The sequence below is a fragment of the Hyperolius riggenbachi genome, chromosome 12 (assembly GCF_040937935.1).
Source record: "Hyperolius riggenbachi isolate aHypRig1 chromosome 12, aHypRig1.pri, whole genome shotgun sequence".
Lineage (NCBI taxonomy): Eukaryota > Metazoa > Chordata > Amphibia > Anura > Hyperoliidae > Hyperolius > Hyperolius riggenbachi.
The window spans coordinates 83,880,739-83,892,748 of record NC_090657.1 but is presented as its reverse complement, the minus strand read 5'-3'; the positions used below and the strand labels follow the sequence as shown (position 1 = coordinate 83,892,748).

Sequence of the window (12,010 nt, the reverse complement as noted above, 5' to 3'; positions counted from 1 at the left end):
CCCGGGACCAATACCAGGCAAACGGAGCCACTCGGGAGGAAGGTGAGCGATGCATCGGTGCTCACGGGGCTGGAGGAAGCCCCGGGTGAGTATAAAATCTTTTTATTTGCCCATCTCAGGTTTACTTTAAGCTTGTTTGTGACTTTCTGTCTATCCAATATAGCCTGCTTACCTCTCTGCATGCCTTAGCGAACTCTGTCTCCCCACTCTGAAGATAAATCGGTGGTCTGTGGTACCGATACCAGTGTGGATGTGGCATGAGTATGCTTGCTGGGGTATGCATGCGGAGCGCTCTGCAATATTTTTTTATGTGATTTTAAAGGCGATTTTGTCATTTGTGTATTTTCTATACTGATTGAAGACTTAAAGGGACTCTGAGCACCTCTCATGGGCATGCCTTTAAGCCAGACGACTTCCAACAAAGTCATGCTATGACCCCTCTGAGGGAGCCTCTTGCAATGGCCATCCATGTCACTTCCTCTTCCTGCTTCATTCAGTGATGCACTTCTCTAACAGAGAAGACAGGGGTGACTCGGAAGTTACAATATAGCCAAGATGAACACTGCCATTCCAGTGCAGGAGACTTGGGGGCAGCAGTGAGTAATTTCAGCGCCGTCAAAAGACGGAGCTGAAGTTACTTATAAAACACTACAATTCGGCAGAATTATTTCATTCCCCACCATCCATGGCGGCCTGGAGGGGGAATTGTCTTTAAAATCAATGGGAATTTGTGCAGGAGCAGGATAAGCCATACCGGCTGTATCCTGCGCCCAACTGTCCTGCGCCGATTCCTCTCGTACGCTAGCCAAGATGGCAGCCACGATTTTTAAATTGAAATCGAACGAAAACTATTAGGTGTAGAACGGCGATTCAGGCATCAAATGAAAGAGGAGAGCACAAGCTACAGAGCAGTATGCATCTGTAAGTACTTTGCAGTACTGGTCAGAGTCTCTTTAAAGGCATACACATGAGAGGTGCTCGGAGTCCCTTTAAAGTGGATCCGAGATAAACGCTTACTCGTTGCATAATTGTGTTTCTTTCATATAGTTTATAGGGCATTCCTTAACCCAAATACTTTTTTTTTTGTTTTAATATTCTAATTCCCTATAAATTAAATAAGCCTCGCCCACAGCTCCTTTTGTGCCTTGGCACTGTAGCAAGGGCTTATGGGAGTTCAGTCTGGGCAGGAAGAGGTTACTAGGCATTGATTTCAGAGGCAGAGGAGAGGGAGGGAGGAGGAGAGGGGACTGAATTTACACACAGGCAAGCAGATAGCATCTTCAGCCCTCAGCCGGTGACAATGTGACAAACAGAACATGGCTGCCCTCGTATCACAGGAATAAATAATTATAAACTTTTGAAGCCGTTTGCAGCTAAATTTGCTGTGTAAACTATCTAAACTTTAGATAAGATATATAGACAAGTTACTTGTTATAGTTAGTTTTTCATCTCGGATCAGCTTTAAGCATTGCATCCCTTGAGCTGTTGCACTTATTTTGGTTTACACTTAAGACTTGTTACCTTGGGGTTGATTCATTAAGCTTTAGCAGTGCACCTTAATGTGAGCAGCGCAAGTTGTGCGCACACTGTGCTGCGGTAGTGCTGCATAGCATGCGCTGGTAACTTACGTGCGCTCCATTCACATAAAAGTCACTTGACAGGTAGCCTATTGGGCTAAAGTGCAGGGATTGCGTCCTATAAAGCCACTGGACCCAACGGAGCTCAGGGTGAAATCAGTGGAGCAGTTATTTGGAAAGAGCGGCACACAAATTGCCAGAGCACGCTACGCTGCACTGCCGCATGTAGCGTACGCACAACACGCACGCCTCACACTAGGAATGTGAATGAATCAATCCGCTGATTGCAGAGATATTACAGAATGTTAGGGCATTACTATTTGCAATAATAATTTCCAACATGTACTTATCACTACGCCTATACATAGCACACCTAACATGCCCCAAACCCTCAGGGCTCGTTTCCACTGTTGCGGTGCGGAATCGCCTGGATTCCACCGTGGATTCGCATAGTCAATACAAGTGGATGGGATAGTTTCCACTTGTGCGTCATGCGGGTGCATTTTGGCGTGCGGAGGAAATCTGCACGGTAGAGCCGTCAGATTTCCCGTGCGGGAGGAATGCGGGCGAATCGCCCGCAATGCTTTTAATAGGGAAATCGCATGCGGCTTTGTCATGCGGATTTCCCCGCGATTTCGCATGAAATGCAATGGAACTTTGCACAGGCAGTGACATGGTTAAATTCGCCTGGCTCCTTGCCATGCAAAATCGCATGCGAAATCGCGGGAAAATCCGCATGCGGATGCATTTCCGCATGCGGATTTCCCCGCGATTTCGCATGGCAAGGAGCCAGGCGAATTTAACCATGTCACTGCCTGTGCAAAGTTCCATTGCATTTCATGCGAAATCGCGGGGAAATCCGCATGACAAAGCCGCATGCGATTTCCCTATTAAAAGCATTGCGGGCGAGCGGGCGCCCGCATTCCTCCCGCACGGGAAATCTGACGGCTCTACCGTGCAGATTTCCTCCGCACGCCAAAACGCACCCGCACAAGTGAAAACTATCCCATCCACTTGTATTGTCTATGCGAATCCGCATGCGGTGCCTGCATGCGGATTCGCTATAGTGGAAACGAGCCCTCACACTACAGTCAGACTAAACACACCGGCAACCATGAAGTGACAATTACAGCAACAACCCAGGTGTGTATCTTCCCTGCCAACACCTCCAGCTAAGTGCAGACAAGGGGAAGAGGATCAGAAAGGTTGGAATAGCTTGCCCTATTGCTACTGCTTTCTTGTATAAACTAGCAAAGCTGGTGTCTGTATAACGCTTTTCCATCCTTAAAGGGAACCTAAACAGAGAGATATGGAGGTTTCCTTTTTAACAATACTAGTTGCCTGGCAGTCCTGCTGATCTCTTAGGCTGCAGTAGTGGCTGAATCACACACCTGAAACAAGCATGCAGCTAATCCAGTCTGACCTCAGTATGAGCACCTTGTCTGCATGCTTGTTCAGGGGCTGTGGCTAAAAGTATTAGAGAAACAGGATCAGCAGGAGAGACGGGTAACTGGTATTATTTTAAAGCACATGTGTCAAACTCCAGGCCTGGAGGGCCAGATCCATGCCATTGTTTAGGATTCACTGAAAAAGAAAGGAATGTGTTCTACCTGATGGACCACACCTTTCCTGATTCAGACCCATCGATTCATTTGAGCTGTGTCAAAAATGTGTGAGGATCTCGGCCCTCGTAGGACCGTTTTGACATACCTGTTTTAAAAGGAAAAATCCATATCCTTAGTTTAGGTTCCCTTTAACTACTCAAAGACTGCCTCACGCCAATGGGCGTGAACGCGGCGGCAGCCCCAGGACCGCCTGATGCCAATTGGTGTCAAGTCCTGGGGCTGCCGTTTCCCAGGAAACGGCCGCGCGCATGCACGGTCGTTCCCTGCCGCTTCACAGAATGGAGTTCCGTGAATAGCCTGCTAGCCGCGCTGCTTCTAAACGTAAGGGGAAGGAAATCCCCTTTGTTTACAAGCGTACAGCGCTGCGGTCTCCGGCTCTGATTGGCTGGGGAGCACCGTCCTCTCATAGGCTGATGCCTATGAGCGGCGGAACAGGACGGATTGCCATCCTGTTCCAAATCTGTTCACGGAGGGGAGGAGGTAAGGGAGGGGAGGGGAGGTGGTAAGGGAGGGGAGGGGAGGAGGGAAGGGGAGGGAGGAGGGAAGGGGAGGGAGAGAGAGCCTCAGAGGCGAAGGAAAAAAAAAGTGCGGCAGTGATCGGACCCCTCCGGCGGCATGACCCTTTAGGGACAAAAAAAAAGGAGGCGAGTCCAATCGCTGGGCTCCCAAGCTGGGCTGTGCATCAGGCTGAAAAACCTGCACAGCCCAGTATCCTGCACAGCCCAGTACTTCACATAATGGCCTGGTCTTTAGGGGGGGGGGGTAGCACTGTGGGTGGCAAGTGGTTAAGCATCAGTGAAATTAAGCTAATCCCGATTTACTTACCTTGGGCTTCTTCCAGCCCTAACTGTGGAAGAACACTCCTGGCAATGGGATTGTGTACACAAGTGGCATGGCCACGCACATGTGCAGTAGCCAACGGCCTCGCCCAGTCGATGACTGCTACTGAGTGGACCCCGGACGACACACTGAGAGCAGAGCTGCAGCGAGGGACACATAAGCTTGCAGGGTCTGGAGGAAGCCCCAGGTAAGTAAATCTAGAATGGCTTCATTTCCCTGATGTTTTCTTTAAGACCTCCTTCACACTGGAGCAATGTACTAGCGATTCTAACATCGCTTTTAGTCGCTAGCATTATGAAAAGCGCTACTGCAATGTAAAGTGTATGGCAGTGTTCACACTTAATAACCAGTGATTAGCAATTTTCTGAAATCGCAAATGTACTGCATGCAGCATTTAGCGATTTTGAGGCAATTACATTTCAATGTTACAGAATCGCAAAATGCAATCGCTCCAAAATCACTTTCCTGTACAGTCCAAAATCGTGAGAAAAACACTTTGCAAAACGCTAGTGATTTTGCAATTGCCAGTGTGACTGAGGCATTATAGCTCTGCTTAGTCATCGGATGATCATCATCTAGTCTAGCCATTTACAGTATGGGAAACGCTCTCTCTGCCAATCACCTGATGAACTTTACCTTAAGAAGTTAGCTGAGTTGGCAATTTTCCAGATGATCACTATTATGTTCCCCAAGACAGCCCGTCTCGCTTTTTGTGTGCTTTATATGTGCAGTGATGACAGACGGATGACTCAACTCAGTCTTCGCACGTTCACTAGCTGCCTTTCCCCGAGCCACAATCAGGCACCTTGTGAAATTCATAACTAACTTCTCATTCCATTATCTCAGGTGATTTGGGAGAAAAAAAAAAAAACATTCCACACACCATTTTGTGTTTTGGCATACAGATATGAGTGGTGACTAAATACTCTACTGGGAGTTTGGTACAAGCATGGATGACATTATAGTAGTAGTAGTAGTAGTAGTAGTAGTAGTAGTAGTAGTAGTATAGTAGGCCCATTCACACTTAAAAAGCGCAAAACTGTAGCACATAGCGATACCTTTTTGCGCGGGTGATTTTACCACGACTAGCGCGGTAAATTCACTGTACATGTCCGCAATTCCTGATGATCGCGATCAGCGCTTGCAAAGCTCTGAAAGGCGATTGCTTGAGAATCGCATCAAAATTCTGCAGGCGATTCCTGCTAATTTTAAAGCGCTAGCGCAATAGAGAGTTTATGGCAGGGATCTCACTGCCGTGATTGGCCCCCGATTGCGGGCTATTTGCGATTAGCGCCGATCGCAAAACATGTTACCTGCAGCATCTTGCCGCCATGCTGGAGCAATCACAGTACAGTGCTTAATAATGTGCTGATCGCGAACGCTCTGAACCGCGGAGGCGTGACTGCGCTAATCACGATAAAATCACCCACACGCAACCATTGCCGTTAATCGCAAAACGCCCGCGATCACGGCAGTAGCAGCAGTGAGATCACTGCCACTAGTTTTGTAAAGCGCTAGCACTTCGGCGATTAGCCGGATATCACCTGCTAATTTCCCTAGTGAGAATGGGCCCGAAGACCAAGTAAGCAGTTCCACCTCCCGGAGTCCAGGAGTGCCGTGTGGCTGCAATTACATGCCGTCGTATGGTAGCGTTTGGTAACACCGTGCGTGTTACATTAGACTGGTGGCCAAAAACATCTCAAGTAGTGTTTGAGGATGGCAACTGCCATGCTCAGGTGCAACTTCATGGGGAGGGGGGGGGGGGCGTTCCACCTGTCCGCGCGGGCTGCTTTTGCATGGGGATGTATGGTACTTCCAGAGTCTACCTATATTTCCCAATTTGCAAATGGGCAAACAACAAATCCTAGGGTTTGCAAACCTTTGCTGGGGTTGATTCAAACAGCAGTAATATTACCATGTACATACAGCAATATTATGGTTACTTCCATGTGTAAGTAACGCGAGATACGCTAGTAGTGTGACCCGCAGCACTCTAGTAGTGCGACCGCTACTACGTTACCATGCACGTATAGTAACAGTTGCGCTTCTGGAGTACAGCAGGTCACGCTAGTGTTGGCTAGTGGTCAGCGATTGTTGACATGGTTTTTCGATCGACAAAGAATAGATTTTTGGTTTCAGAACATGGAGGCACAATGTTGTTAAGATTGAATGTTAAATGGCAAAATTTTAAATACATGTAAGCACATACAAATAAAAATATAATTTCTTCCAGAGTAAAATGAGCCATAAATTACTTTTCTCCTATGCTGCTGTCTGTCACATACAGTAGGTAGTAGAAATATGACAGAACCAACAGGATTTGGACTAATCCATCTTTTCGTGGGGGGTTCTCAACATGGCATTCTTTATAAAGGCACTCCTTGAAAAGGATTTATACAGAGATGCTTGCCAGCCTACCTGCCCGCTGCACACTTTTTTGGCAGGTGGATTGAGCAACTGCCATTAACTAAATGCTTTTGAAAATAAAGAAAACCCTGAGAATCCCCCATGAGGAGCTGGGGAGCTGGGCTACTCCAAAACCTGTCGGTTCTGTCAGATTTCTACTACATACTGTAAGTGACAGCAACACAGGAGAAAAGTAATTTATGGCTCATTTTACTCAGGAAGAAATGTACCTCTTATTTGTAGGTTTTTAAATGCATTTTAATTTTTTTTTTTTGTACAATTTTCGCAATAGTGGTCCTAAAAGGAGAATCGCATAAGATATTGCTTGTAGTGTATGGTCCACTAGACAAACGACCTTCGATCCACCTCACTGAAGTTGATCACTTTGTCGATTGAATAAAAATCACTAGACGTATAGCTACGTTAGATGTGTGTGGTTCTATGTACTCTGTACAGTGCTGCAGAAAACATCAGCCCTGTATAAAAAGTAGCAGTAATTGTAATATTCCTGTGCAATGAGCCAAAAACATGCACCCTCATCTGCATGCGAGAGCAGCATGGAGCTAACACTACTACAGCACTGCATGAATCACCAGCTCACAGTGCTAAACACACTGAATGAAGCTCTGGAGCGGCAGTCTGTTGTAATACGGGTAAAAGGAATCCCGCAGATCTGAATGAGAAACAGCAGCTGTACCATGGCCAATATTTTCATTCCTTCTAGCTGGTGGTAATCGGATTAGCTAAAATGTTTTCTTACTCTGGGAATAATCTTGTTTCCTTTATTGCAGCTCCATCATCAGCCCCCATACTTGGTCTCGTCCTTCTTTGCATTTAAGTGGACCTAAACTCTTGCACAGAAGGAAAACAGAGAAATGCACCCTGTATGTATTTAGAGAGTTTAGCCCAGGCATGGGCAAACTCGGCCCTCCAGCTGTCAAGGAACTACAAGTCCCACAATGCATTGCAGGAGTCTGACAGCCACAGTCATGACTCAAAGGCAAATGCATTGTGGGACTTGTAGTTCCATAATAGCTGGAGGGCCACGTTTGCCCATGCCTGGTTTAGCCTGTCTAATTCCCCCTCATAAGCGTCTAATCACAAACTGTAATTTGATCTCTCCCCGTGTCACCTGACTGCCACAGCAGATATGTTTTTCTCTACAGGTTATTATGCTGTTGTGTATCTTTTAGGGCAGAGATGAAGTTCTGAGTACAGGTCCGCTTTAACAGGCCTCTACTTATCACTGATTTGGCAAATAAAGTAAATAATGGCCAAATATGTGTAAGAAGCATCTAAACACTGGATGTGCTAATTCTGCTGTGAACTGTAAATGAACAGTGCTCCTAGTGGTAAACAAAAACACTGCAAAGTCTTTCAGCCGAGCACAAGCAACAACTTTGCAGCAAGGCAAGAGATGCAGTTACTACTTTGCAAAAGTGCTGCTCAATAAAGAAATTCAATGGAAGGAGATTATAGGATGTTTCTTACATAGATAATCACATCGATACAATGTAGCGCTAAGCAGCAGAGCAGAAGTATCCTTTGACTCAAAGACATTACTAGACAGAAAAAAAATAGAAGTGTATTTTTCCAGAGACACTGACACTAGACTCAAACAGCACTGAAACTATAACATGAGGCTGGCCACTAGCACAGCATCCCCTTTCTCTGGGTAACGCCGCTACACCAAATTAGGCACACAAGAGGGATCAGCACAGCCTGTGTTTATGCCTCCATAGAAAGCCTTTCTAAAGAACTGCATGGGGAATGGGGATTACACAGACTGCTTTTTAGGATCCCATTGCTCTCGACATGCCTAGGATTGTACAGAACAAAAGCTGACCAGGGCTACACTGCCTGCATCCAGTGGCTTTCCAGACAGTCATATTACATGTGTGGCATCAAAAGTAAACAAAATACATTTTTTTTAGCTCTCTGATTCAGAGTGTGAGATGAAGATGTCAGAAGCACGGCAATGGGGTGTTATATTTTTTTTTTTTTCATCATGTATTCAGTATTCACTGAGTTGACAAAAGATTGCCCCTGCATCTGATAGTAGGTCATAGCGGAATCAGTCACTTTTCTCTGAGAGCCATCATAGGATTCCATTTTGGGGCAAGAAAGGGGAGATTCAGCCAGATATGTTGTAGTAGTAGTAGTAGTAGTAGTATGCTTTTTCTGTGTTTTTGTAGCAAGACTAGGTGCAGGCCCCAGTAACCCATTATTGCAATAATCTTCCCTCATCTATTTCTGTATATAACATGGCTGTAATAATTTACATTTAACTTCAAAATCTAATTCATGTGAAAGTGGACAGCACTCTGCAGTACTAAAGCGCAGGTTTAAATCCTGGCCAGTACATCATCCGCATGGAGTTTGTATGCTCACCCCATGTTTGTGCGAGCATCCTCTGGGTACATGCTGGTAGGTTAACATCGACTTCCCCTCAAAATGGCCTTAGACTATGGTATGGATATTACTAGGATTTTGGTAAATACATTAGATTGTGAGCCTCCTCTAAAGGGGCAGACAGCGACATGAACTGTTCAAGCTACTGTGTAAAGCGCTGTGGGAAATGTCAGTTCTACAACTATATAAAAATTCTGACAGGAGTTGTGGTCTCAGTGCGATCTGCTTGCTTTGAGAACAAGACAGTTATATGGGGGAGTTAACCCCATTGGTAGTTCCCACAGTATATGGCAATATAACTAACACAGATAACATACAGTTAAAGCTATATTGAAAAAAAAAAATGGCAAACTGCCCACAGAACCCTAATTCTAGGCATACAACGCCCCTCCTAAACCCATCACACGTTTCCTTCATTCACCATCACCTGACTACTGATCCTCACACACATTCATTCACAGATTCTTGATGGCTGCAGACAAGACTTGCTCAGAGCTCTTTAGGGCTCGTTTATAAAAGCAGGTGCAACCAATATCGGAGCAAAAGTGGAGCAGTTGCTGAGAGCAGCCAACTAGGTTCCAATTTGGTAAATTATGCACATGCACATAAATTGGCTTCCCCTAGACTGTGGTGGACAGGACTATGGTAGAGGTTAGATGGTTAGCCCCTCGGATGGACAATCAAGCAGGTCATTCCTGCATTGACTTTCACTAATCGAATCTGACGGTCATCTATCACGCATCGTATTTTATACAGATTGGTTGGAAAATTAGGATTGGACAGTAAATTCAAATCAAACATGGCAGAGAAGCGTTATTAGATCAACTGCCCGTAAGCTGAAGTTCAATAGACTTTCAATAGGTTTCATGGTAAAATCTATTGATAATCTGTGCGTTTTGTATTTGGGGGGCAGGCAATTGATCGTCTCAGATCAGATTCAGATCAGAGAGGGATCGATGTATTTGCCCCATTGGGTGGCAATGTAATTGTGTATAGAAACAAGACTAAATGTGCTGCAAAAGCACTGCAGAAGATTTCAGCGGCATAAAAATACTAAATAATAATAGTAACGACTGAATACCATAAGCAGCTACACCATTTTTATTTGCACCAGTCTTGTAACTGGGAAACGTAGCTGCTGCAAAGTTCACAGATTTCGTATTGCATGCATTACATTGTATTTGGGTGCATACACACATTTAATTTTGATTGGCCAACCAATTTTACCCCACCCTATAGTACGGGGGAGGGCCAATTGATTTTAAATATTCTGAAGAGATTGCAAAGAAAAGTTATCTGATAAAATTGGCCAATTAAAATTGCATGTGTGTACCAGTCTTAGCTCAAACTACCTCCAGAACGACAAGAAAGTGCAATTCCCCAGCATAGAACACCCCAGCAGTGCATCCACATGGCACAGGTACAGCATAGCCAATGGGGTGACAGCACACCTACCTCTGGGTAGCAGTCCTTCGCAAAGACGTGCAGTAGAGCGGTCTTGCCACACTGAGTATCCCCGACCACCACTATCTTGCAGCGAGCCATCTGCTTGTCCATTCTCTCCTGCGAGTCCTCAGACCTGCCCTCCCGCATGGAGAGCCCCCCTGCCCAGTGGAGCCGAGCCACCCGGTACAGTCCACACATTCACAGCAACCCTCCTCCGCCTGCCAGCATCTCTCCCTCTCTACAGCCCGGCCAGCCGAAGCTAGAGCTGCCAGCCTCACAGCCACGCCTCTGGCCGCCCTGCAGCCAATCGCAGCTCACCATGCCGCCTGCATTAGCATAGCAGGCGGGGTTCGGTGGAAGTTGGAGAATGGATTGTGTTTTGCAATATATAATAATAGGCGCTACAAGTGTGCCTGTGTGTGTATGTGGCTGCGATGTACAGGAGGAAACAAAGAGGAAATCGATGCAACTCATGTTCCAGCAGCTGTGCAGCCGTCCAGAATGAGACCGTCCAGAGACTATAAAGAGACCGTCCAGCTGAACCGAAGAATGTTCTATTCTGACGAATCATCTGGCTAATCCATGCCTTCTATTTTGCAGTATAATCAACACACGACAGGGGCAAAGCTTTTTATCTCTAATGCTGGGCATACACGGGTCGTTTTTTATCATCAATCGAGCCGCTGATGGCTCGATTGATAAAATCCGACGTGTCCGATCAGCGCTTGGATCGATTCCGCGCTCGATACCCGCAGGCGGAACAATGGGAGAAAACGAGCGGGAGATAAGAAGCGCCCACGGGGACGAGCGGGAATCTATCCAGGCGCCCGCGGGGACGCGATTCCGGCGCATAAACGAGCCATGTATGCCGAGCATAAGTCAATCATCACTAGCATTTGGTGCTGGGCAATATTATCAGTTTTCTGAAGCCTGATAACTCCATTATATTAATAGCATAAGGGATTTAGTCCATTTTGGGCTCTATTCATAAAACCTTACCGCAAGTTTTCCGCTCGAAACAGCGGATTTTCCCGTCCATTTAGCAAAGTGGGCATTCATAAAAGCTGTTCCCGCATGAAAATCTACAATCCCCCAGCAGAGCGAGAAATTTCCGCCTTCTCCAGTGTTTTTCTAGATTAAGGCCCGGTTCACATTAGCGGTTGTTTGCCAAACGGACCGGATGACCTGACCGGATCCGGATCGGAACCGTACGGTTCTGATCCGGATCCGATCCGGATCCGGTCAGGTTGCATCAGGTGGTCAGGATGCGATCCGGATCCGTTTGGCAAAGTTAACGTAAAAAAAAAAAAAAATGTTGGGGTCTGGGAGGTCAGCAGAAGGGGGACCTGTGGAATCAGGCCCTCTGCTGTTTAGCACTCACCTCCACCTCCGACATGCTGCCAACATCCTGCCAACACCTCCAGCTCGTGCTGCTCCACTCCAAAATGCTTGCCCATGTGTCCCCAGCCAATATCGCCGCAAAAATCCGCATAGGAAGTGGGGTAGAACATCCGGATTTCTCAGCCAGTGTGTTGTGCGGCCTCCGGTTCCCATTTGTTTGTATTGGCCGGATGGTGCAGTCCGGCTCCGCCCCGGATACGGCTGCCGGAGGGGCCGGATGAAAAAATAGCGCATGTTGGAACGGAGGCCGGAGTCCGGATCCGGTCCGGCTCCGGTTCTGCAGAACGGACCCATGTGAACGGA

General features: G+C 46.6%; 1 protein-coding gene across 1 annotated transcript in view; it reads right to left on the bottom strand.

The window, feature by feature from the left end:
* Positions 1-10,557, bottom strand: part of RND2 (Rho family GTPase 2) — a 215,223-nt gene extending 204,666 nt beyond the window's left edge. The window contains exon 1 of the mRNA XM_068264150.1: positions 10,316-10,557. Coding sequence (XP_068120251.1) covers positions 10,316-10,504 — 189 coding nt within the window. The 5' untranslated portion in view covers positions 10,505-10,557. The remainder of the gene's footprint in view (positions 1-10,315) is intronic.
* Positions 10,558-12,010: the final 1,453 nt, after the last annotated feature.